We start from the raw sequence: 26,617 nt of genomic DNA on the forward strand, positions 1-26,617 counted from the left end.
ATGAGTGTTAACCAGGTTTCATTTGATGTTGACTGCACTGCTGTTTACATTACTGAAGAGTAAAACCTATTTGGTGTTGTGTGACAGTGCCTACCTAAAAGTCTCTCATTTCCAAACTGATGATTGATGAAAAAAAATACACAGGAAGAATTATGAATAACCGTTTTATTGAGATGTACAAAAATTGCATATGAATACAATATTATACAACAAACAGAAAACAATAATTGGATCACAAAAGGCCTTACTGACTGTATCACATATATATACACAAGGAGGCATTTCAGAGCTTTGAATCCTTACAGAGCAAACGTGGACTGAAACTATTGATACCTTCAAGTTTGGCATTATTTCAAGCAGAACCTGGGTGTAGCTTTAGAAACAGGAACGACAGGAAGTATGAAAACAGTCTCGTCAATATCCAAATCCACAACATGTAACTGCATGTAATAAGCTTATCCCCAGAGGATACAGTGGCATTCTCCAATCCAAGTCTGATACACTGGGTATAAAACGTAAGTGGGAAGAGGTGGTAAATTTTGATATTTCAGATGAGGGCTAGTGAGGAAAATGCTCAGTGCAATGGAGCTCAACTGGTTAGGACAGATTCTGTAGGGAAAAAGTTTTTATTACACCTTTGCAAAAACGACATCTGGGTGACCACAGAAACAGTGTGGGATAAATGATGCCAAACTCATTTTCGTTCATTATAAAAGAAAACCTCTGGTAGAGTCACACTTTGAAATGGATATCGAACATGCTGCAATTTTTGTTTGTCTTGAGACTACACTATACTCTATAAAGCCACTTGATACTATGAACCGTGATAAATGAGAGCTTTAAAAAAAAAAAAAACATTTAACAAACTGCCGAGCATTAGGACTGGCTTATTCCTCCCATAAACACAACTGAACTAGGATCTCCCACTTAATAGATTTTAGTTTTTTGATGCCTTTTCTATGTAGCAATTCGGCCTTCTGTGGATTTTTAGCTGATGACATTACATGAAATTTAGACCCTATGGTCTGTGAAATCTTACATGCTGTTTCAGACGAAATTTATTAGAAAATTGTTTGCCACATATACCACATTTGTTTCCCTTTGTGTGGCTTTGAAGATGCTGGATTAACTGCAGTTTGGACTCTAAACGTTTTCCACAAATTCCACAAATAGGGTTTTTATCCACTGCGTGTGTTTGCACGTGTGTCCTCAGTGTGTACATGTAATGGAAAGTCTTTCCACAGGCTTTACAACAATTAGGATCTGTGGGACTCTGACCGACAGGTAACTCTGTTGATTTCTTTACATTTGAATCCTTTTTCCTCTTTGAACTGGGTGCCTTTAAATGTGAAGGTGCGCGGCTCTTCTTCCACTCCTCCGTCTTTTCTTCAGAGGTGTGCTGATCATTGTCGATTGCGCTGGGAGCTTGAACATAACTGCCCACAGAGGCAGTGTTGATTGCAGAGTATTGGCCGTGATCTACCTCCACTTGCACTGTGGATAAAGGAGAAGTTTAAAAGTTTAAAAAGTTTTCACATGCAGCAAAAGTGACTTAAGCATGCTATGCTCTTATACCAGACCTTGTCTCCACATTTCCAGTTTCTGTTCATCTTTGATTTGAACCAGCACTGGGGACTGTTGGTCCAGACTGTCAAGGTTCTGCTGACACCAGGGTTCAGAACTCAGGGGAGCCCCCTCCTCAAAGACAGCGACAGGGGTCTGATTGCTCTCTAAAGGAAGGGCAGAGCAATGTGTTTTATTTTTAGGCAATGGAACGAATGCCTGTTCATTTGGAGTCAATGTGCCCAACTATCTACTTGTAAACCTCAGCCACGTGTGGCTGTGCCACCTTTACTGCAGTAACCAAAAGTAAAAACAAAAGAAAGCAATTACTATGATTATTCTATGTCCAAAAGGCATTTTGTTTAAGTTTTTTTAATAATTAAAATAAACAAACTAATGTCAATATACAAAGAGACTTAATTTGTAGTCAACACTATTCTTATAGACACAAAACATTGTGTTTATTTCCCCTTCAGACCAGAAATGTGGACTTTTCTTTTGGGCATGCATCTCTACCCCAGCCTTACAAACGGTGGGCACAGCTGGTACAAACACACAGGACTGACCGTAAACAGGAAAAAAGCCATGTGTCACAAACTGGGCTGCTAATGCTCCTAAAACCTGAATAGTATTGACATATCCCATGTATTTTAATTGGAAAATAGTATATTCAGAATAAAGCCAAAATACAAATTCAGAATATTGTCACAGTTGGATTAAGAGTGGATTATTTGTGTGCATGTACATGTTGCTATTGTATATGCAAAGGCATTTATATCAGAATAATGTATTCCTGCTGCATTACTGTGTAGTAGAGGATGAATGCATAGTTGTGCAAGCGATGCATTTGGGTTGTTTTTGTACTTACTCAGCAAAATATTTACAATTACTTCTAAATAGTGTTCACAGCATCATTCTAAATATTGACTAAAACTAGTAATTCATGATTTGGAACGACTGAGAGGCATCAGACATGCTGCATACATAGACATACTAACCTTCATCTTGGCTTTGCTGCAGTAATACATAACCTGTGAAGTAAACAGACACAGTAGTATATCATCATATCAATAATTACTTTCAGTCAGTAAAGCAGAACTGAAACAATTAAAGGAATTGAAAATAACAGCAAAGCCATGAGAATGCAAAGAAATTGTACTTACGATGTTGTTTAGATAGGTGCATCTCAAAGTTACATTTCCGATATAAGATCTTTCTGCAACAAGGGCAGTGCCAATGACTTCTGCCCTTCTGGATCTTGTCTTTGCACATACATGGTACGACAAATTGCTCTGGAAAGAGAAACGATGGCAGACTCCTTTAATGTCTGGATGCTTCCAAGAACAAAGTATCATATTCCATTTGAATTTTTATCAACCTCACCTGTGCCATCCACAACAAAATGAACAGCAGATAGATAATGCTTTTTGGTCAAATGTTTCTCAGAGGCTTGAACACTCCTGATGCAGTAGGGACAGTTGTCACTGCCTGCGAACTTCATGAAGTCTGTGCGTGAAGTGAAGACACACTGCAGGTCTGGAAAAGAAATGAAGATCGGATTTAGTTGCTTTACAAAACACTACGTTTTGTTTTACTTTTAGGAAGGAGGAAAGACAACTGATGGTTAGAGCAAAATTTTCATGACTGGATTAACATCTTGAAGTCCACAGTAATAAAATACAATAACTGTCTGACCATGTTACTGTTTGAGACTCTTTCCTGGCAGGACTTCTATTATTTTGTTTTTACAAATTCATAACATTATGTTGAGCTTCACGGAATTCAATGAATTGATTTTACTGAAGAGGAGAATTTGTTGTTTGACATATATCTTACCACCAGAAGTATGGCGGGGAGGTTCTCTGGGCCTGCGAGGAGGAGGAGGAGTTGAGTCTGATGCACGGGGACTGGCAGCAGGGATATTTTTGACGGCTTGAGCTGTTGCAGAGAAAAGTAAAACAGTTTGGAATTAATGACTGGGAGTATCAATGTATTGAGAGAAATGTAAAACTAGCTAGTAAATAGATGCTTATATTAAAACTCGCCATTTCCTTGTGGTATTGGCAGAGTGACCATGACATGAAGTCATGGTCATGGCATGTCAATTTTCTGTATTAACTGCTGCTGCTGGCAGCTGCACCTCTGAGACGCATTGTCCTGGCATTTTGGTCTATAACCCAGTATGCCATGCTGACAGCTGCAAGAGTGAGCATTTGCTTACAAGCATGGCTTCACACAGTGTATCTGTAGTCCTTTCTGTGATGTATTCAAACAAGTTAAAAGTCAAACAAAATAACTATGCTAATGGAAGTGGCAGCGGGGGGGAATGACAATGATTTACTGAGGCATTGATCAAAACATGCATTGTTTGCAGCTGGGCCTTCTTAAAATTGGGAAATGCATTAGCTATACAACACTAGGCTAACAAATGATGAGCTCATTTTGCACACACATTTTAAAATGGTATCCAGGAGTTGCCAAGATGAGAGATTAATTGGCATTTAAGGGTCAGATGGAAACCTAAAAAGATGCCGAATAACTTCATTATGCTTCAGTTTCCAATGATGTGGTGGTGCTGTGGTAGTTAGCTAATTCAGTGGTGTGGTGTTTGTGTTGCCTCACTTTATTTCTATGTAATCCTGTATACCTATTTTTTCCAGCAGCACATACAGTCATGTGTCGGTGGAATCCCAGGAGTGGCATATACCGCTCCAGGGCGCGGTATATGCCACTGGGCCACGAGTGGCACACCATCGGCCACTTCTCAATCTCGGAGCCACTGACTTTTTCTGCACTTTAACACATCCACTCGGCCGATTAAACTGAAATTGAATTGCTTTAGTACTATAAGAATAACATTATAGCTAACTACGCTGTGGTATGTGACTGTCTTTCTTCTTGAATATCGCATCTCTCAGCACTTTGGTTTAACGCTGATTAAAACCAAACTAAAAACAAAAAGTAGGTTAAGACAATTCTTCAGAGTGTCTTCAGTGTTGTCAGGAAATATGCAACGTTTAGCGTAATGTTATGAAGCAGCTATACAACAATCTCCACCAATGTTTGAAGCTAACCACGTTAGCTAGCAACACTTAAAAAGACCCAAAGTGAATAGCATGTTATTTGAACATCGTGAATATAGCTAGCGGTTAGCTTAGCTTAGCTGCAGTGAGGGGACACATCCGCAACAACAATTTATTTCCAACGTGACACGCTCCACTCCAGTATATATATATATACATTTATATTTCCTCCTCAGATTTATTCATGTTACACATAATTAAAAGAGGTGACAATATTTAGCAATGCTGTTGCTAGCGGGTTGAAAGATGACCACACACCCAGAGTGTGTGTTGTTCGGCTGCACAAACCTTCCGTCTCTGGTAACTTGGCTTTGACGATAATGTCCAACAAACAGCGATGGCGGTCATTTTCTTCCTTCAACCGGGAGGCCTGCACCTCGTAATCCGATAGTGTTTTTTCAATTGCACCTAAAATTTCTGCAGTAAAAGCGTTTAGCCGCTCGGAGACAAAAACTTTAAGTTCGTCGATTTGACCCATCTTCCCTCCAGTCGCGCACTCCACCACCGCCCGGAACGATACACACGGGAACAGACGGAAGGTAGCTAGTCGGAATGAAAAGGACATTTCCGACCACTCCTTTCAAAATAAAAGCCCTTTAATGAACATCACCCATAGATTTTAGTTAGAATGACATCATCGTTTTTAAAAACAATAATAATAAAATAAATAAATAGTAACAACATCATCTTCAGGGGAAACGCAGGTGACACATTCAAATCAGGGGCCATGAATCAACACAATAGCCGAAAAACAATTCACTTTTCATATTTTTTTTTATTCAAAAATGTCCATATCCGTGTAAGTCCTCAATTATCTTAGACTACAGACTACATACAGACTTGCAGTGAAAATGGATAAGCTGGTTGCTGAATATGAAAGGTGACATCCCTTGTGATAACCACTAAAACATAAAGTGCCATTGATCTAAAATCTTTTTCTTGATTTTTCTCTATTAAGACTGTGATGTGTTGTTATCTGAAATATGTATCAAAATTGTTTTTTTTTAAAAAACAAAAAAAAGCTGCAACAGTGCACATAATAAAAGCATGTCCTCAATCTGTTGTGGCAGGTCCCTGTGTTCAAGAGGCGAGACTTCTGCATGTCAAGGAGGTGGGGTCGCAGGTATATCCATACTGACAGCAGTGCTGACCATCTGCACAGCACTTGCCCTGAATCAGATGAAATTGTGGTGTTAGACAAAGTACAGCATTAGTTATTTTCTAGGTTTTTATGGTCACAGGATGACACTCAAACCTTTGTCAGCTGTGGACAGACACATTTTCAAATAATGTTGATCACTGAATTGTTCTGTGCATTTAATTCATACCAGTGGGTAGGGGCAGCAGCTCCACTTGCCATCGGGTCGTTTGCAGCAGGATGACCCTCCTGGGCAGTAAAACTCGGAATCACAACGAGTAGCTCCAGCCTCACTGTTGCTGCCACTGGCTTCTGTTAGAGCTGCCATTGGTTTCTGCTAGAGGCAGACACACATTAAGCATTATACCCTGTTTGTAATCGAAGTATTTCATCATAAATGTATATTTTTTGCACTTTTAATACATTAAAAAAATATTGATTACAGTCCTTAAAAGCTATGAAAAAACATCCTTACATACTATATTTGTTTTATTCATTAAGATTCAAACACTCAAAAATGAAGCTACCCTTATTTATTAGGTGTGATTTGATTAGATTTGATTGACTGACATCACAGTGTGACTCTGATGATGCTAAATCCTGATTAGTACAAAATGATGTGTCACATTTTTCCAAGTGAGCACCCCCTAAAAAAACAGCAAAGGCAAAAATCCCAAAATTCAGAAAACTCTCATGTGAAACGACCAAAAGTACTTACCACAGAATTAGGAACGTTAACTGTGGTTTTGTCCTCTAAAGTTGAAATGTGAGCTGCGGGGACTGAAGTCAGCGCTTGTTTGGGGGTGAAAGGATATCTCAGGCCCTGCCTAACACAGTGTGTGTAAGTGTAGTCACAGTCGAAGCCATATGGACAACAGTGGTAGCCATCCAGACAGCACCGGCCCTACAAGGCACATATTTTATGGAACAATCAATACAGACTAGCACCAATACTCCTCAGCATTAAAATAGTGACATTTCAGATGCTATTTTGAGTTGAAGGTCCAGTGTGTAGGATTTAGGGGGATCTATTGGCAGACATAAAATGGCGGGAGGGTGAGACAAGGGGTATTTTGTTGGTTGCAATCAACAACATCACCACCAGATGCTGCTAAATCTCACACACTGGACCTTTAATGTCAATAGTGATAATATGAATTTCATCACAGTCATGTGTCTTATTGCGCAAAGGTATCTAGGTCAACTCACTGGAGAGTATGCGCAACAGAACCAGGAACGATTTGGATGTCTGCAGCAGGTAGTGTAATCGGGACAATAGTAATAGTTGTCACAATAGACAACGGAACTCTTTTGTTGGTCTGGAACATGGTTGATTTCAAGCTCCTGTACGGTAGATACAGGTTGAACAGGAGTGCTCGGTTTCTCCACAGCTTCCTTCTCCTTCATGGGCATGCTCACCCAAGGCTCGTTTTCCTTCTCACACATCTGGGTGGCAAGGTTACAACTAAACCCTGAGGGGCAGCAGTGGGCCATGTCAGAGCAACACACAGCCTGAAGACGTATGGATACAGACAGGAATAGATATTACTACCAGTGTTGCAGACCAAAATGTTACTCTGCGGCTTATGCTATTTGACACATATGACTTACTTTTGGATATGGACAGCATCTATATCCATCCTTAGTCATACAGCAGCTGGCTGTATCAGAACAGACATGCCCGTCAGGACATGTGATAGAGCAGGATGCAAACCCCCACACAAACACTCCCACTACCAGGCACAGATTGATCCTCAACATCTGCAGAAAAGAGCATTCATATGAAGTTTAATATATTATGTGCTGTCAAGAAAAATCAGCTGATTCTTTTAAGTTTGTGAGTCAGACTCTGTGATTTAAATGAGAGACCTTTCCCGTCACTGTGATCATGTGTTGCTCTAACTTTCGGTTTCATCTGAGCTGAAACTAAGAGCTTCCTTACACTCAAAGCAACCTCACTGAACAGTCATAATAAACAGAAATGACTGATTATAAAGCAATATACAGATGGGTAGGGCAAGAAAGGATTTAACACAGATAAATCTTGTTTTTACTTGCCTTTTGCATGTGAAGTGATTCTACAGCTTCCTGCTGCACGTCTCGCACTTGCCCTGAACTGAACCACCAGATGCACCACTCTTTATTTGGAAGCTTGGACCCTCCCACTGACTGATTTGGAGGCTAAACTTTATATCACACCCCTGGGTCCTGTGACCGTCACATCAGGAAGGCAAGTGCTTGTTGAACTAGTTCTTACTAGTTGTTCATATATGGATTTAAAGGGCAGGGTTTGGGTAATCATTGTTTGAAGATGCAAGACACAAAGACACACTCATGCACTGCACTGAAACATTAGACATGACTTTACAAGCTCACACTGACCTTTGATACCATTACATTGTTTCAGTCACATGAGCTGTAGAATTTCAGGTTCAGTGTTGTGAACTTTATTCTAACATTTAAACAAACCACTGGAAGAAGAACTTAGCAACTGTACTTAATTTCAATTTAGAGGTATACGATTTTTACAGTACTTTTACTCCACTACATTTATAGTTACTTTTTAAAATCAGCTCCACCTCAACCAGCTAAATTAAGCTGAGTGTATGCCTTTGCCTTTTGATACATGAAGTACATTTTAATGACACTGTTGCTCAACTTGAATGCAAGACCTTTACAATGACACAAAACTGAGGTTTTTTGTGTTGCAGTTTTACTTTTACTTCAGTAGTGATTCCAGTGTTGCAAAAACTAGCCAGAAGTCATACTTAAGTAAAAGTAAAGATATTGTGTTATAACAAGTATCTGATATGAAATGTACTTAAAGGTGTAATATGTAAGATAGTAGTTGAGCATATTCAAAAACTAAAATGATCAAATTGTGGAGAAATAATAGTTTTGACATCATGACATCTATGGATTGTGTGGCAGAGATATCTGCTGAAGTTAGCATGCTAACCAGCTAGCCCAAGCCTGTCCCGCTCCGAAGCTCCCTTGCTAGCGGCGTTAACAACCAACACTCCCCCTGTGCTCCGGGTTCACACTCCGGACAGCTAGCTGCATTGCTAACTGCACTACATAGCTAATGACAGTTACAGTTAGCAGTTACTCTGGCCATATTCTGTCCCTTTTTGTTTTAAGCATGAATTCAACAGGGGACAAACTCTTAAATATTGCACCTTTACGTATGAAAAGTATTTTTCCGTCGATAAATGTACTTAAGTGTTACTTAAAATGCGTGAAAAACGTATACGACTCATTATCAGATAGTCAGCATTTTTCTGATTAACAGAATCACTATTATTTAATGATTGCCAAATAAAATTCAAAACTGTGCTATTTTGGCTCTGATGCAGCATGTAATCTGCAAAGTAACTTACTAAATGTAGGTTGTAGTGGAGTGTAAGTACAAAGAAGTAGCAAATGGAAATACTCAAGTACCAGAGAATTTTACTTAAATACAATACTTGAATAAATAATAAGTTAGAAATACAGGAAATACTGAAGCAGTACAGTAACAGTTCCATTGTGTTTCCCGTAACAAGAGGGAAACACATGGAGGATGTAGTGTCATTGTTTGCAGCACTGCTGACCTCATTAAATTTTGAGGAAGTAGGACAGTAACGGTGGGTAGGAAATCCAGTGGGTGGCTCCAATTAGACCATGTGAATGTGTGATTTGAATTAAACAAGAGTCTCATAATGGAGGTTGGAACTGAGTAACAGCAGTAAAGGCTAAAACAATATTTTATTAATGAATTCCCATTGTTTATACATTTACACTGCAGTGTAACAATTCAGAGCAGAACAATTATCCCTTGTATAAATGTTGACTGTGTCGCTCACAATTCTTAACATAAGTCCAACTTCAATATGAGGCTGGTGAGACATCATGTCATCAGGTCTACATGCATGGCACAGGCACTAGCATTACCAGCCTCACCGAGCAACTAGAAATGCAAGACGTCGGGTTTGAAGCGGAGACAGTGACTCCGAGAGGGCCAGCAAACTGAAGGTGAGGGCAAGTGCCGCTCACACTGAAATATCCAAGATGTGGGGAAAAAAATGGAATTCACTTCAGTCCTGTTGTGGAGGGTAACAGATCTACAAAAGGCTTGATGATAAAAATCAACGGAAGATATGTACCAGTAGTTGCCACTGAGAGGGATGGGTGCCTCCCCTTGATTTCACTTCACTCGAAAGAATCCCAGCATTAGAAGTCTGTAGGTCTCTTTTTCAAGCGTGATGACCAGAGCTGGATGGGAGAAGTTGTTTTTAGACGTCAACGGCAAAAATAACACTACTAGTAGACTGTCGGGAGAGAGCCGTAACGCTACGGTTAGTCGAGCTCCGAGTCTGACTGAGATGCTGCCTTCTTTTTCTTTTTTCTGCCATGTTTCTTGTGCTTCTTTTTCCTCTTCTTCTTGGATTTGTCCTGTGAACATAAAAACATTTGTCATTTGGTACTTTTATCTCAAATTAACCATTATTTTAATACTAGATTAACAGTAAGGCTTGGTAGGGGGTGTTGCTACACAGGTAAGGGTTTTATATGGACTTCTGGCACACAGCTATAGACATATTGCCACATCCTGTTCTGTACTGAGGTACTGTGCCAAGTTTCATGAAGATGCAACATCTTTCAGTTCACAATCAAATCTTACCTGCTCAATACATTTTTACATTTCAGATATTAGTCTTTTCTGCAGTCATCACATAAAAATCTGCCTTCCCAGCTGCACTAGATCAAAAACTAAATCTTGTTTATATAATGTAAATCTACAGAGGAAAACAGCAAATTGCTCACTGTGATTTTCTCCTTTTCCTCGCTACTTCTCTTTTTCTTCTTGGCTTCGGCCTGTGGAAGAGAAAAGCAGAAATGATACAACGCGAAGAAGGAAGTCTTGAGCTATGCTGAATTAAAAAAATCCGTTTTCATGCAATAATCTTATTTCATCATTATTGGAAACTGCAACAGCTGTTTGGCAACTGATATTCTACACCAAAACAAGTTCAAAAGTTTGTCCGTTTCTGAGTGAAATTACTCTTTCACAAACCATTGAACAAAACTGATGAGCAAGCCCAATTTATGATAAGATGCTGTGGGAACATTTCTCTTTTCACTTAATGTTTTGAAGTGTTTTGTTCAGAGTTGTGTAGGTACACTTTAATGTTAATGTTTGCCAGAAAACATGACAAAATCCCAAGCATCTATTTTTACAAGAAGATGAGACAATGAGGAGACTAATAGATTAATAAACAACAACAACAAAACCAATTTTGAAATCTCATATTATGGTTCGGGGCGCCAGGGTGCAACAGTCACACATAAATCTGTCAAGGGCAACTTAACATTGTCATTGGTTGCACCAGTGTGCCTAATATTGAGCAGGTCAGATTAAAAAAATGTATGAAATACTTTTTAATACACAAAACAACAAAGAACAAAGCAAATCCTCAAATGACTAAGTACTACACACTGTATTTAGCCAGTAATATAAACTGATGGTTTTAATAACACAAGCATGTTAAACATCAGGAATTTGTAACCTTTTTAAAACAACTGAGGTTATAGCTATTCTTTATTGCGTGTGCTGTGATTTAAATGAAGAAAAAAATGTATCTGAATATTTATTCCTGTTAACAGTCATTTATTGTACATAATGTGTTTAGAAAAAAATGTAATGTGAGAGGATGGCAGATGAAATGCTGTTGGAAATGTATCACAACAATCACGAGGTTTGGGAAGAAAACCATGCTGATGTTTGGGACCCATTTCACTTCACTCAGCTTTAGAAACAATGTTAAGACCATTTCCTGGTGAATAATTCTACCATCTTGGATACACTCAACTACTGTAGTCGGTACTGTAGTTATGGACAGAAAGTTTGTGGTATGTGAGGGGAAGAATTGAAACTGAAAACTAAATTTAGTGTAATGTAACTGTGTGTTAGTTCAGATAACTACACCTTAGAGTGGAAGCTCTGTCACAGGGATAACCAGTTTAATCTGTGACCGTTGCATATAAATGTGTCCAGCTTGGGATGAAGATGCCTTCAATAGACCCACCCACATCACTCAGGTCTTCTGGAAGAGCTATCATTGCACTGAACCTGATGCTGTTTATCGATGCAGAAAGATTTACTGTTGATGCAAGTTTTTATTCTTGTCCTGATTTTTTTTCCCAATCTAAAAAAGAAAACAGTCCTAATAAATGTTGACTCATTCTTCTGCAACACAGCGCATCAACAAGATTAAAGTCGAAAGGCAGATGGCGTGCATGTTGCTTTCTGATACCTAAGGTAATTTTCATAACTCCAAATTTGAAGAAAAAAAAAGAGGAACAAAGAGGTAAAGGAGGAACAGAGAAAAGATTACATGGCTTAAATATTAAACGTGTGTTTTATGAGGGGGCTTTTCTATTGCCAGCATTATTCAAAGCAACTGGGACAGGCAGTAATTAAAATGTTGTCACAAAACAGCCCAAAGAAGAAATGTGTTAAAATAAAATGTTTTCTTGTCAAGTTTCTGATCTTAGATTGTCTTTTAAGCATCATTACTGATCTACAAACATAAGAATAATACTTACTATCTCCTCCCCCTCAGAGTCCACAGAGTACTCTGAAGATGAGTCTTTATAACTTCGCTCGCCTTTCTTTTTTCTTTTACGGCTCCTTTCATCCTGACAGACACAAGAATCGAATCACCATTATGACTGTTTTTTAACACTTGGACTCAGAGGTGTTAGACTCAACTTTACAGGTGAGAATAAAAGACAAGAAAAGCAGTAACTTTATATAGAGGTCTGATAGAAGCTTCTATCACAAAAGGTAGTTATTTGGGTTAGTCACAAGACCAAGTCACCTTATCTTTGTCCCCATCTTCCTTGATTCTTTTCTTTTTCTTCTTGGGAAGAAAAACAACATTTAGATTAAGCACGGGCATTTTAAATATTTTGAAGTCATTGTAAGAAAATGACAAATGACAGTATATTAACACCAGAACTTGATTCTATATACTAAAACAAAGGAAGACAAGTTTGCTATTTAAAAATGAGCTAAACCTTGCTCTCTGCATCAGATTCCTCCTCTGAGCTGTCCGATGCTCTTCTGGCTGAGGACTTCTTTCTCTTCCGTTTTTTCTTCACACTCTTCTTTTCATCCTGAATACATAAATAGAAACACAGTCAAACAGTGTAGTGTCACATTAGCTGATGATCTGTTGAGCTGACAGTGCAAAGCCCTTCAAAAATGGATCAGTTTGAACTGTAAAAAATAACTTGCAACTGCAATATGAGTGAACATTTTAGTGGGAATGGTAATTTTGGCATTTCATTTTCACAAACAAAATATAAAAATGATGAGTGTCTGTACTACATAAGCATGTTCCCTGATCAGTTTTTAAATGTCAACCAATTCACTCCTGACTACTAAAAAACACACCACTGCAACATGGAAACCTTTTCCTAGAATGAACCTACAACAGAGCATCAAAAGCAAACAGCAGCCAACAGTTATAATCAATAAGTGGTTATTTACGGTCCTAAGGTTGATCTAGCATCACACTTTGAGGTCTGTAATGACTTACTTCGTCTTCAGATTCTGAGGGGGAGCTGCTGGAGGAATCAGAACTCGATGAGGAGGAGGAAGATGAAGAATGCTTGACAAAAACACAATGAAAGCAGGGTTCATTAGACTTGAGAATATTCGCTTGTTTGGAAACTGGAACACGATAGTAAGAGGATTAAATAGAGGGACCGTTTCAGAGGACAAGGTGTGTGTGTGTGTGTGTGTGTGTTTGTGTGTGTGTGTGTGTGCGTGTGTGCGTGCGGCAGTACTGTGGCACAGCTGGCCATCAAAATACTGGAGGTCTCTCCTCACCCTGTTGGATTTCTTCTTCTCTTTCTTCTTTTTCTAGACACAAATGAAAAGCCAAAGTGTGTTAAGATGACATTTAAGAGGGAGATCATTCAAATGTTTGATAAAGGAGAGATTTCACACCTCTTTTTTCTCTTTCTTCTCCTCTTTTTCCTTGTCTGTTGTCTTTTTGTCTTTCTCTTTGTCTTTGTCACTTCCACCCAACAGCTTCTCTCGATTTTTTGCCAGTTCTTTCCTCCATTTCTGAAAACAACAATAAATATCTGAAAAATGTATTCATCTAACAAACTGGTCAGTGTTTCTCATATGCAGCTGCACCTCCATCCAAATATGAAGACTGGTTTTGTCGTACAATTTAAAGAGTGCCATAGTTTGACACATTACTCTTTACACTTATAGATGGAATTAAAAATAATGTGAAGAAACAGGTGGTGACCTGTCAAAATGTCAGAATACATAATGCAAACATACATCGTTCATTTTGTCCTCAAAGTCAGCCAGAGCTCGAGAGCCCTTCTTCTTCTTCTCCAGCTGCTCCTTTAATTCTTCCCTGATGAAGAGACAATATTTCAGTTGCAATACATGATATACATTTGGAAGGATCACATCTACCAAAACTGAAGACAGAAGCAGTCACATGCAACTTTTCATCTCAACACTTCAGTGGCTGCTATTTTTAACATGCAATCTTTAAACTGATCCGTCATTTAACAGGAATTTACAGGAAACAGACTCAATGGCCCCTATTCATTTCCAGCATTTGTTTGATGAATCAAGATTTGTATTTTCCAAACAGTTTCCATTGAATTAAACTATAATTAGCCCCATAACTAACACTGTTGTACCAAATAGTAAAGTAAGTAAAAAGTAAAAAGTACATTTATTTAGAAAACACATTTCTCTTAGCGTAATGGAAAGAGGAGGTTTCATACAGACAGTGGAGTGTAGCTTACAGTACATTGAATGTGCCCCCTTGTGGCTAAGACTAGAGTTCATTTAATTTAAGACTCGATTTAAGAATTTCATCAGATATGAAAATTTACAAGAGAATATTTGATATGACAGAGTAAAGGGAAAAGGACAAGAGGCACAACATTTCAAAAAACCTCTGTTAACTGTTGAAGATCATCCATATCTCTTCAAATCCATTTCTACAAAACAACTGGAAGCTCTTTTCTTGCAGAAAGCAAAATTATTTATGGACAGCACTTTTCCTTGATTGCACCTACATTCTGAATGTTTCATGGAAGGACCAATAAATGCACAAGTAAAAGGGTTGGATGAGCGGGCTGACAGCTGAATGTGCATAATTTATAACTAATGCAATGGGGCAATGAATGAAGCGACCCCTGGTTCACACACAGCTATCAAATTGCCGCATCCTCTGCTGGAGAAAAGCTGATTTTGCAACTATAAAGATTCAGGTCCATCAGGGTAAAACACTATCAAAAAGTGAAAAGCTGTCACTTTTTTCTTGCCGCAGTGACATTAAATTTGAAGATGCCAGTGTCAATCAAATTCTCCATGTAGGAGGATAGGATGCATTAAGTACCAAGAAGGACAAGTGTTATTGCATCACACTCCGATTAGAAAAGCCTCATTTACGTCAAACAATCTAAAATGATTTCTGTCTATTGTGCACAAATCAGACACTGATGCAGGCCAGAATTCAGAACACCATTTTGCCTGTCTTCCTCTGTCCTGAAAGCAACCTCAGTTTACCAAATAACATCTAATGAATACAGACTTTAGAGCCCAACAAGGATAGAAAATGCTCCCAGCATACAATAATGCAGAGTTGATTGCTTCTTTTGCCAGTGTGCCATTTTATGAGGCAACACTTGACACATGCTTTGCAGAAACGTTCCTCAGCGCAGTCCTAATCCAGGACTTGTAAACATTATTTATCTTTATCTATCAAAGCCCATAAGACAAGTGCTGGTTCTGGCTGTCTGTGGGGTGAACCATGAACTAGAAAACTTCACACGCACCCAGCACCAGAGTCTACATCTATATGTCTGTGATACTGATCAAGGTAGATGAAGCTGTGATGAAGATGTTTGTCTCTTTTTGTAACCTAATGTTTATGTCAGGCTGGGCCATTAAGGCGGTCTGTCCTTTGCTCACCATGTTGGTCGAGGTCTGCTTAAATAATCCTGTATGGTCGGTCCGGAATTCGATGCCGGTCCTCTGGCTCGTGCAGCAGCGATGGGGTTAATGTAAGCCTGGGACACAAAACAGAGAGCATTTTACACATTTTTAACGGTTGTCATTGAAATACACAGGTACCAGATTATTAAGTACTAAGATTAAACAGTTATGCAGTTCATCAGTACACTATAAAACAGTTGTACAGCACCACATGCATCCTCATAATAACCATAAAAATGGCACCTATCTGCATTCACTGTAACTTCACTGAAGATTGGATTTAATGCAGGGCTACTGTCTTCAAGTAGACCAGTTTAAGTTAGGGGTGCCTAAAGCAATCTAATTTGCCATACTAACAGGATATACAGGGAGCATGCACCGTTGACAGGAATGAATATCTGCATCATTGATAAAAATGGTTCACCTATCATTAGCAGACCGCAGAGTTTGTCCAAAATCACTGGACTAACGTTAGCCATGTTTGATAGTCATTCATGCAAATAGTTTATTAGAGTCCTAATGATATTTCAGTATTGTGTTTAGCCTCAAGAAGGAACGGGGAACGCTGCGCAACATCACCACGTCAAAACATTGTCTAGGATGTTGTGAGCTAAAGTTAGCATTTGCAGCTTTGCGCAGCTCCAATATCGCTGGTCGAGCCTGAGACTCGGCTTTTAACGTCATCTGCAACAATATGCATCAAGCCATTTAAAATAAAAAAAAATGTTAAAATCAAATAAAAAATATTCGGTTGTGTTTTCAGCCCGATACGTTGACGTTAACCACTGTCTGGGCCTAGCATCAGAGTACCCAGCGGAGGCATATATGAGCTAGCCGATGCTAGTTGAGCATCACGTTAAGCTGTGCTTGCTTTTAGCCTGGCTAGCTGACCAAATGTACAAGCGTATTAATTTCGCAGTTTCACAAAAATTCTGCAACATAACTCACCACTCGATTGTCTCTTTTGCCCATGTCGAGTTCGCAACAGGAAAAAAATATCCAACAAAGAGAACAACCATTAGTGTCACCTAGCTAACATTAACCTAGCCAGCGTTATTTTTTTTCCCAGCCGCATTTCGCGAAGACCCGCCTTACTCAGCAGCTGATTGGCTAGTACGTTACCTTCTAGACGTCTTGTGATTGGATGTTCTGTGTGCAGCAGAGAAATAAACGTAAATGCTGACCTGACATCTTTTTATTGGTCTTTTTCATCATAGTGGCTTCAAATAAAATGTTTAGGAGGCCCTAATTCCCAACTGTGGAGCTAAATACAAGTGAACTAGCAAATGTCAACCTTACTTTGAGACAAATCAGCTGTTTCCTGTCACTGCACCTCCCGATCCATAAATACAGATCAATGAATTGATAGTAAGACCTTTAAAAATGTTTTTTTTTGTATCAGATATTGCATAGGCAGACTGCCAGTGCCAGCACAACACAAAAGGCTGGCAGGGTGTCCAAAAATACTTTTGCCCCACTAAACCTAAAGTTATCCTTATACATGCTAGATCTACCATCGACAACAGATCAGGTGTCACACACAAATCTCACTGAAATTTCTTAGAAATTCTTGTTTTAGAATATTTCTTCTCTGTACATATCTAAGATACATAAAAGCAAGTATTATAACAAAATGCAACAACAATACACATTCACTAGAACGACTCATTAATTTGTCAATCACACTCAAAAATGAGCCCAAAACAACATTCAGAAAAGCTGCTTTTTATTCAACTGGTGCAACACAATAATAAGACACCAATGCCAGCATTAATACATAAGTATAATGCCATGATTGTGTTTTTCCTAGTCATCATTTCCATACGCTAACTACAAATGTGACGCAGGAACATTATGTGTGATTTGAGTTAAATGATGGACCAAGCTGCGTTGGTTTCAAAACAGTGAAAGCTCAACAGTGGAATTCAGTTTTATGTAATGAGACTGAAATGTATTACAAACTGGTTAACTGATGAGGAAAGCATTCAGTGATTGTATCAAGTGTGATGAACTAAGGCAGTCATTATTTTAATTGTAAACTATGTCTAAAGTATTTGGAGCTTTCATTGCATTGTATGCACCACTGACACCAGATATGAGTTATCAAATATAAAATTCACACAGTGCTTAGTCGAGCAGACAATTTTAAATGGATCTACATCATGTTCGCCATCTAGCAATTACAAGTATCTGGCAAAAAACAGTTGATACAGGCAGTTATTTTCAGACAGTAATGACTACAGTAACATATATTTGATACATAGGAATGACAGTAGACTGATCAATGACATGACCGGCGATGAACAGCTTGAAAGAAAACCTGAAGGAGTTGTTATGTGGTCAGTTTAAGTAGCCCGGGGATGTGCAAACTGTGCCCGAAAGGTTCGGACGTCCATAAACAAGAACCTGAGAAAGTCAGAGAGTTTGTCTGTGTGTCTGTGTCTGTGTGTGTGTGTGTCTGTGTGTGTCTGTGTCTGTGTGTGTGTGCTAGCAGCACTACCTGTTAGGAAAACGTAAACCAGTGTTAAAATATGTTACTGTTCTGCAAGAACTACTACATACAAAAATACAACTCTGCATAACTTGCTTTTTCCTTGCTGGTAAAAATTGGACTTGAATACAAAGGGACATGACAGTAAAATAAAGCAAAAAAAAAACCTAAACAAATATTTGTGCATTATTTCATTATCAAAAACCACTGTAAAATTCTTAGTCACTCTCAATCCAAAGCAAATGAAATTCAACAAGCCCGCCCAACATTTTCAATAGACAAAATACTCTTGCCATACAACATTCCACTGACCCTCGCTAACTCTACATCTATCCATTTGTACGACATATCTATGGGCTGACGATGCACGTATCAAAAGTTTTCTATCATTACAGCTTGTACTTAGCACTCTATACTGTACAGTACCAATGCCTATCCTTTATACATTCCGTACATGGTCAAACTATTCTTACACAAATTCTAGTTATCTAAAGAGTTGGTGTAATTGGTGTAAGAATATTGTATGCCCCAGCATCTTAAAAAAAAACAAAAATCAAGTAACAACTTGATGAAAACAAGCATATAAGACTTGTCAATAAAATTAAAATTAAATACAGAATATTGGCGACACTATCCTGTGCCAAATGTATTCATGTTGAATAGTGCTGGTGGGACTTAGTCCACCTATTGCAAGCCTGTGCATTACTGTGTCATTCGGATAGCAAATAATAATTGTATTTTCTAATGATAAAAGCCTGTGATGGCAGACTAGAAGCAAGTCATAAACACCAAGTGAGTGGCAGGAACGTTTTTATAAGGTTCAAACATCATTGTCTCAGCACTGATATCAGCCCATTATGATGAGTTCCTTGAAGAGTGCAGAAACCATTAGAATCCCGCTACTGGTCTGCAGTTACTCAGGACATCCTCAAGGTGGCAGTAATATAATACATGTAGAACTGGAATGATAAGTCACAACATGGCAGTGAGTGGCTGGCTTGTGATGCCTAATAATGTTTCAATAGGAAGGTGTGTACATGAGGGTGCTAAAAGTCAGTGGTAGTGCACACACTAAATGTTGCGTACGTATCCGTGAGCGTGCTTTTGCTGTATATCTGCTCACTGCACACACCCAAAGTAAGCGTAAAGGCTGGTGAGGTCCATGCTGTCCACCCAGGCTCCTGTATGGTCCGGTCGCCCAGTCGAGGGGGCTCTTGCGAGGCCAATCACTGGTCCAAAAGAGGCCTCTGCTTCATGATTACAGTCCGTCTGCTCACTACTACCAGTCAATCTGAGATGCAAGTCTCTTTTGCATTGTTAATAGTCAATCATCAACATTTAACAACCTAAAAGCAGCAATTACAATCCATCAGTTCATGGAAGGAGGGTAACTTTTGTGCATTTTTCAGGGGGTGAGAGCGTTGGTGTCGTCTTTCTTGATGCCATCTTTACCCTCACTTTAGGATTACTCTCCTGGAGCTTTGTACATTGACTATAGAAAGTATTTGAGCCCTTGGTATAGTTCTTGTTTTGTTTTTATGTACAACACGGAATCAGTTGATTAGGCTTTTTTTGACACTGGTAAACAGACACTATGTCTCTTAAAGTCAAAGAGAAAACAAATCTCTACAAATGGATCCCAAGCTGGCTGTTTTCAATAAGTTAAATAGGCAGAATGATGACTACCTGTGTATAGTCAAGATGTGACTTTTAGCCAAATGCACAGCTGATATAACAACAGAACCAATCTACAATCTAACCAATCTACAACAAGCTTATTAAGAAGTGGGAGGATACCAGTAAAATATGAAGGCATTGAGTACGGAGTACAGGGTTCCCCTACTGAGTCTACAGATACTGCAGCCCGGATGTATTTCTAGCTTTATGGCCAACTGGCAAGACAAAGCCACTGTTGAAAAATCTCATGACATTTAAGCTCGCAATTGCCCAAAGGCATGTGGGAGTGAGAGAAGGCTCCATGGTGGAATGACACCGAAATCAAGCTTTCTGACCAACAAACTAACTGCAATGCAAAGCCTGGTGATGGTAGCATCATGTTGCAACAGGAAAGCTTGTGAAGGTAGAGGGTAAAATAAATGCAGGAAAATAGAGAAGAATCCTGGAGGAAAACCTGCTGCCATATGGGAAAAAAAGGACAAGAGACCCGCTCACATAACCCTAAAGCTGCACAGGACTGTCTTCACTCAAGTGGCCAAATCACAATCCAGACCTGAAAACTGCTATTTTGTCATGCTTACCATGCAACCTGACAGAGTTTGAGGACTTCTGTAAAGAGCAATGAGGGAAAAATGGCTACAAATGATGGTAAAGGGGCCTCTTCTGGAGGTGGTGACCACCGTATTTATGCTTAAATTACGCTGATTTCTACCAATTTATTTTCACTTTGACTTTTAAGCTTCATCTGTAGATCAGTGTCAAAAATGATGAATTAACACGCTTTGATATAATGCTGTAATAACAATCAAACATGAATAACACCAAGGTGGGGTACGCAGAATACTTTTTATAGACACTGTGTGGGATGATTTAGGGGGAAGGAGGACGGTCAGGCAGTCCTCTCCTCCATAGTGGGCTTGTTGCTGGGGATGGGCTGGGCCGCGTACACACTTCTACTGTGGCTGTCCACACTTTGAAAATAGGGGTGGCTCAGCGCGGCGAAGGCAGATATCCTCCTGGAGGGGTTGAAGGCGAGGAATTGCTGCAAAGGAGAGAAGACAAAAAAGAGAGGATGAATACATGGTTAGATTTGAAAAAAACAAAACAAAACAATAACTGCATGGTGAATTTGGATTGGTTTGGACAGAAGCTCGTGCTACCCACCATTAAGAGGGCCCGTCCTTGCTCGTCCATGTCTGGAACCAAGTTCTCTATTGGCTTAGGGAGTCGGGGCATGAAGGCACTCTGTGGTAGGGCCACTTCCTGGGGCCAGTCTTCTGCTGCAGGTACCCCAACAACACTGTTGATAATGATAACGGTCATCAGCGTCTTCATCATCAGCTATGGGCAGCACATTCACTGCCTGTCAAGTTCAAATCTTTGCTAAAATTATCCTAGCGTTGCTCATGATATTAACCCCAGGCAGAGTAATATAAACTTTAATAATACATTACAGAGCGTCAATTGTGGATGTATAGGCCATATGCAGGATAATAAGTGTAACAGTAAAAAAAAGAAAAGAGTATCTGCTTACCACATTTAATTTGACTGGACTGACTTTTGACTGATTTCCATCAACAGTCCAATAAGTTTTGAGAGCTTTTGTCCAGTATCTAGACACTTTCCATTTTCCCAGGTTGTACATCAATTCTTAAGAAAATATAACACAAAGGAACAAAAAGCGCAGCCAATAGTACTTACTCAAAAATCTTTCCCAGCTGATCAACATCTGAGTTTCCTCGAAATAACGGTCTGGGAAACAGAAATAAAACACAGTTTAGTTCGACTGCTGCTGCATCAACATTTATGTCTTTGCATATTGTGCTGCACACATGTTGATATAGAAAAAGGTTGACTGCGCGGTTAAAAGTGTTAAGTATCACTTTTACTCTCTTTGACCTACTTAAGATATGAGCCCTATGCTACAGTAAACTGCAGACGAAATCTCCTAAGATATAAGCTACTGGCTCAAAGCACTGAGGAATGTGTGACTCTGATGTGAGCGTTTGAAGTGGCCGCACACTAGCAGCTCCATCTCATGTTGTCAGGATTGTGGAGCAGTGTTGGGAGTACCACTGAAGAGGGGAAGGGAGGGAAGGATGAAAGGAGGGAGGAGAGCGGTAGCAGGGCTGCTCGTGGTTCCTGTGGCTTTGGGACGTCTTTGGATGCCCGTGGGCGGCCATGCCTGCCCTGGCACCCGCACAAATTCCAGTAGTCATCATCAGCACAAGCCTGCCGGCCGCCGCACAGGACAGAAAAAGCCTATTTATCCCTTATGTGTGTGCGTGTGTGTCTGCTTTTGCTCTTTTCTGTGCAAGAGTGTGTGTAGGAAAGTGGGAGGGAGAGGCGTGTGAAAGAAAAGTTGGATTATTCTAACAGAGAAAGAGGTATGGGAACTAGACCTTCCTGCTAAGTTCCTCTGAAAGGAAATGAGGAGGCGTTGTTGTCAAAGAGAGGAGTTTCTTCTGTAAGTGTGTTACTTACAAGCCTATAGAAAATCAGGCCTGGGCAACATACTGATATTGTATCATAATCACTATACTGTTTTGGATTGGTGACATCTCTGGTTCTGCTGTATCGATTTTTTTAACTGTTCATAATGAGTCCAACAGTGTTATAGTGTTACATTAAAATCGGAAGCCTACATTACCCACAATGCCACTAAGCCACTTCGAAACATCACTGGAGGCAATTTACCAGATTACATACAACTTCCTCTGGAGCCACAAAAAGCTTTATACTACTTTTTTCACATTTGCAGTGGTACTCCTCAAGATCGGTAAACACACTTTAATGTGTAAAATTACCCTTTAAGTGTTTCCTTTACCTGGTTTTAAAGGCTGAGTATTATAAATAAATATTATGTTTGATTATGTCACCCAGTCCCAGCATTCACAAGGTGCTTTTGAGGAGATTTTAAACTATGAGACATAAATCATGTATCACAATATAGCTTAAGAATATCACAATATTGTTTTATGGCCAAATAGCCCAACCCCATATGAAACAGGAGAAAGCTCCTCTTTATTATACTCTACTTGTTTAAGATGATCAGTCACCAGCAGATGTCAATATTATGCAGGATATTGTCACATAGGTGTGCTTGTAAGCATGTGTCTATGAATTCTGTGTCCAGGCCTCAATACAGCTCAAGTGCACCCCACTTAAGTGCAGTCAACACACTGGCCAGTCACCATGTGCTCCCTGTGTTTTCCCACTTGCAGGAAGCTTTGCATAGCTCAACACCCACACTTTCCTACGGACTCAGACACTGGGAAATTAGTCACACAGGGGTATTTTGCACATTTTTACAGACGGCAAACTCTCTGTCACATGCTTTAGTTCGGAAGTGGGATTGAGATAGTGTTTGTTTCAATTCTTTAAAAAGCGAGAATCCTTAACTAATGGATGTCTCAGTGTTTCTTTAATCATCAACCTCTGCTTTTAACATCTGATTCAGGATCATAGCACATGTGCAGGTCTTTTCGGGTTGAAGAGCCACGCTGAGCCACTGAAGATCAGACCAAACCAGTTCTGACTGTTGCAAAAGAAGAAGAAGAAAAAAAATCACCTAAAGCAAAGTCATCGTGCCAAAACAAGTAGGGCTGATAATTCCAAGAGGTCCATTTTTAAACCTGGAGTGGTTTGTTGGTTTGTTGGAGGGGGATAACTGGATTCACAGAGAGCTGGCCACTGGCATGCACACACGGTCAACAGTCGAGTGCAAATGTACAATTGCACAAGTCCACACATATGGCTGTACATGTGCATGCCCGCACAAAAGAGACTGTTTCTGAGATCTGCTGGTGCACATACATAAGCACACATACACAAACGGGTGGCAGTGAAAGAAGGACTGAGACTGGGTTGGGACAGGCAGCTGAGTCACGCTTCCTTTAGTGCCAACACAGCTCTGTGTCCCTCATTCCACTGAGACAACCTCTGGAATGTGTGTGTGCATGTTTGCACGTGAGAGCGTCAATCTGTCTGGTTGGGAAACGGAGAGAGAGATGTGTGTATTTGCTTGAGTGCAGCGTCTTCGTGTATTTAGGCCTGAGTAGGTGTGTGGACATGTAAGCCTGTGCCACTTTGGATATACTGTACATCAGAGTGTGTGAAGCACAAACACACATGCACGTAAGGCTGCGTCTTTCGGGATTTATCAATCGAGTTCCAAACTGTGAGAAAGTCAACACGGATGTGGGGCCTCTCCCGCACCATTAACGCAACACGTTGAGCCTTTTTGATTGGAGAAATGTCAACAAGCAGGCGCTCTCTCTCCTCCATTTACTCGAACCATGACTCACCCCAACACTATCCCAGCCATGCAGATGCAGACCTGCATGATATTTGCTCAAATTCCTTTGACAAGTTCTCAACTATTCTTGCTACAGTAGATTTTTTTTCCTTCACAAAAGCATGTTTGATGATGAAAGTGGAGAGGACGGTGAATGAGGGTTGGACTTTGAAGTTTTATTAGTCAAAAGAAAAAAGTGTCAGGTTGGATCAACACTTTTCTGACCTGCCACATGAGGTGACGGGGTGAATCAGGGTTGCTACTGCTCAGTGGGGTGCTGACATAGAGCTTTAACTAACGCTGATTTACATTGTTTTTTGTCCAGAATTTACTTTAAGGTATCATCTTCAGATTGCTAGTTATATACCAGGAAACCGTCAACAACAGAAGACTAATTATGCTGATGAGATTTCTAAATAAATATTCTCATTCAATCCCAGAAAAGGGCATTACATTTACCAACTCTTCTCAAAAGCAATTAAACCACCAGTGGCGATGTCTGCTTCATTGTACCCGAGCTGTCAACGATTATAATCTCCAATTCAACACAACTGCAAACCAATAAACAGTGTTTTCTTATCTTCTCTTGTTCTGCACTCTCCCTCAATCACACTGCTTTCTCTTGCCTTCTTTCACTGCTTCTCCCAGGTGCCCTTTAATCTCTAACAGGTGGCCTTTTAAAAAGCCATTTTAATAACCTGCAGAGAGGGAGAGAGTGTGTATGTTCTGTTCGTGGCCATCAAAGGGCTCTGCCTTGCCTTCCGCCATAAGACAAAGTTGGACAGGTGCCAGATTGTGAAAACACACACACACACACAAACCTTTTTACAGCTTATTGTATCGTGAGAGAAAAAGTACCTTCACCTAGACAGCACACGCACACGCACACGCACACGCACACACACACACACACACAGCTCAGTGCTATCAAACAAGGTAGGACTGCCAACCTCAGATTGTGCCTGTTTTTAAAGGGACACTAAGGACAGACCTGCACATAATAAATGTTACTTTATGTTGATTGTCAGTTCTTTGCCACATATTCTTAGGTGCTTATCTTGACTTAATAAAAGTGACATGGCCATGAAATGCACTTCAACTTTGTGCTACTCATGATGTGTTAACACATTATAAGTAAGGCAGAAAATACATTTAACTGCAGCTCATCTCAATTAGCTAAAGGCTTGACTGAGGCATTATCTGCACACATGAGGGCTATGTGCACATCTGCAAATCTAAATTAAATTGATTTTTCCACTTTGTAATATAAATCAGATGTTTGTTTTTAGATCTGGCTTCGTAAACCTCCATGTCAAAATTTGGACTCAAGACATTTCCTCTGGATCTGAAAACAGTATGAACTTGTTAATGACACACTGTACCTCGAGGGTATGTCGGTTGCTGTTTGTAAACACACCATTTAAAGATGAAGTAAGAGATTCTGGAGAGGGATACTTCATTGATTGAAGATAGTTAAGGCTTTGGGTTGCCAAGCCACCGACCCAAAATGTTGGAGTTTGACAACCTGGGAATGAGACTCAACAATCAACCATCTTTCTGCTGAATTGCTATCAGCTAAAACCGCCCTGAACACAGCATAATGAAAAATAATCAGAAAAAAAATAAATAAAAAAATTAGAGGCAGAGGCAAGGTCTCTGCACCTGCAGACACCACCATACACTTCTAGTGGGTCCCGTGGGTTCTGATTATTTTCTTGATTAAGTGATTTATTGATTGGTTTATAAAATGTCAGGAAATTGTGAACAATGCACAACTTTCTCACGCTACCAAGTTGCTTGTGTTCAGCCACCCACTCAAAAATCCAAAGATATTAATTTAATTATCACACAAGACAAAGAAAGGCATCAAATCATCACAACTGAGAAAGGAAATCCAGGAAATCCTTTAAATAGTTTTTGTGTAATCCTGCTGACAAGCCAACCAACAAACAAACAAACAGACAGGGATGAAAACATAATTTTCTTGGCAGCGGTAACAAGTGAGAGAGATATCATGGGCAAGACATTACACTGGGCACCTGACAAGAATAAGATTGAAACCACCAGTCATACTCTAACAGATACTAGAGAAAGTCTGTTCATACTTCATCATTATCGTTTTACAGACCTATGACGAAGAAAAAAAAAATGTGGTGAATTACAGCTGAGGTGTTTTACATAACTGAGTCACGTAAGACTGTAATGGATTGTCTTGTTCTAAAAGCAGGAACCAGGACCGTTAAAGCAGCCCCTTGTCCCTCACCCTTTACTCTGTTAGCCATTTCTTATATATGTGAAAACATTTCTAAGTATAGATCTCACCTAGCACTATGAAAAACTG

At 39.7% G+C, this 26,617-nt stretch overlaps 4 protein-coding genes across 6 annotated transcripts in view; all 4 read right to left on the reverse strand.

Annotated features, from left to right (window-relative positions):
• Window positions 1-150: 150 nt before the first annotated feature.
• Window positions 151-5,156, reverse strand: LOC140993628 (uncharacterized). Its single transcript, XM_073463124.1, has 7 exons — window positions 4,935-5,156; window positions 3,400-3,501; window positions 2,947-3,099; window positions 2,727-2,855; window positions 2,562-2,594; window positions 1,581-1,730; window positions 151-1,494 (listed from the first exon to the last, which is right to left on the reverse strand). The coding sequence occupies exons 1-7, from the start codon at window positions 5,122-5,124 to the stop codon at window positions 1,019-1,021; spliced, it is 1,233 nt and encodes a 410-aa protein (XP_073319225.1). The 5' UTR covers window positions 5,125-5,156; the 3' UTR covers window positions 151-1,018.
• Window positions 5,157-5,401: 245 nt separating this feature from the next.
• Window positions 5,402-8,005, reverse strand: LOC140993967 (progranulin-like). Of its 2 annotated transcripts, none has more exons than XM_073463525.1 (6): window positions 7,843-8,005; window positions 7,396-7,545; window positions 6,994-7,296; window positions 6,503-6,688; window positions 5,975-6,118; window positions 5,402-5,816 (listed from the first exon to the last, which is right to left on the reverse strand). In XM_073463525.1, the coding sequence occupies exons 1-6, from the start codon at window positions 7,849-7,851 to the stop codon at window positions 5,727-5,729; spliced, it is 882 nt and encodes a 293-aa protein (XP_073319626.1). In that variant the 5' UTR covers window positions 7,852-8,005; the 3' UTR covers window positions 5,402-5,726. The 2 variants fall into 2 exon arrangements, with proteins under 2 accessions (XP_073319626.1, XP_073319625.1); XM_073463524.1 differs by having other exon boundaries at window positions 5,975-6,121.
• Window positions 8,006-9,512: 1,507 nt separating this feature from the next.
• Window positions 9,513-16,885, reverse strand: fam133b (family with sequence similarity 133 member B). Of its 2 annotated transcripts, none has more exons than XM_073463448.1 (11): window positions 16,760-16,885; window positions 15,788-15,885; window positions 14,132-14,210; window positions 13,784-13,903; window positions 13,664-13,696; window positions 13,371-13,442; window positions 12,847-12,945; window positions 12,648-12,686; window positions 12,373-12,465; window positions 10,591-10,641; window positions 9,513-10,218 (listed from the first exon to the last, which is right to left on the reverse strand). In XM_073463448.1, exons 1-11 carry the CDS (start codon window positions 16,781-16,783, stop codon window positions 10,123-10,125), a joined length of 804 nt encoding a protein of 267 aa, XP_073319549.1. In that variant the 5' UTR covers window positions 16,784-16,885; the 3' UTR covers window positions 9,513-10,122. The 2 variants fall into 2 exon arrangements, with proteins under 2 accessions (XP_073319549.1, XP_073319548.1); XM_073463447.1 differs by having other exon boundaries at window positions 12,648-12,689.
• Window positions 16,886-17,516: 631 nt separating this feature from the next.
• cdk6 (cyclin dependent kinase 6) overlaps window positions 17,517-26,617 on the reverse strand; it is a 39,748-nt gene continuing 30,647 nt past the window's right edge. Inside the window, exons 6-8 of the mRNA XM_073463533.1 lie at window positions 21,681-21,731; window positions 21,144-21,279; window positions 17,517-21,021 (exon numbers count right to left, since the gene is read on the reverse strand). Of these exons, the coding sequence (XP_073319634.1) occupies window positions 20,869-21,021; window positions 21,144-21,279; window positions 21,681-21,731 (340 nt within the window). The 3' untranslated portion in view covers window positions 17,517-20,868. The remainder of the gene's footprint in view (window positions 21,022-21,143; window positions 21,280-21,680; window positions 21,732-26,617) is intronic.

The sequence above is a fragment of the Pagrus major genome, chromosome 3 (genome assembly GCF_040436345.1).
Source record: "Pagrus major chromosome 3, Pma_NU_1.0".
In the NCBI taxonomy this organism is placed as follows: Eukaryota; Metazoa; Chordata; class Actinopteri; order Spariformes; family Sparidae; genus Pagrus; species Pagrus major.

Excerpts from the sequence above, each read along its gene's own strand:
- LOC140993628 (XM_073463124.1), bottom strand. The coding sequence starts at position 5,124 with ATGGGTCAAATCGACGAACTTAAAGTTTTTGTCTCCGAGCGGCTAAAC. Across the intron at positions 3,100-3,399 it reads TCCCCGCCATACTTCTGGTG|ACCTGCAGTGTGTCTTCACT; the intron begins GTAAGATATATG and ends TTTCTTTTCCAG. Across the intron at positions 1,495-1,580 it reads ACTGGAAATGTGGAGACAAG|TGCAAGTGGAGGTAGATCAC; the intron begins GTCTGGTATAAG and ends CTTTATCCACAG.
- LOC140993967 (XM_073463524.1), bottom strand. Across the intron at positions 7,297-7,395 it reads GATGCTGTCCATATCCAAAA|GCTGTGTGTTGCTCTGACAT; the intron begins GTAAGTCATATG and ends ATACGTCTTCAG. Across the intron at positions 6,689-6,993 it reads TCTGTTGCGCATACTCTCCA|GGCCGGTGCTGTCTGGATGG; the intron begins GTGAGTTGACCT and ends TGTGCCTTGTAG.
- fam133b (XM_073463447.1), bottom strand. The coding sequence starts at position 16,783 with ATGGGCAAAAGAGACAATCGAGTG. Across the intron at positions 13,697-13,783 it reads AGAAGAAAGAGAAAAAAGAG|AAAAAGAAGAAAGAGAAGAA; the intron begins GTGTGAAATCTC and ends ATTTGTGTCTAG. Across the intron at positions 10,642-12,372 it reads ACTCTGAGGGGGAGGAGATA|GCCGAAGCCAAGAAGAAAAA; the intron begins GTAAGTATTATT and ends TCTCTTCCACAG.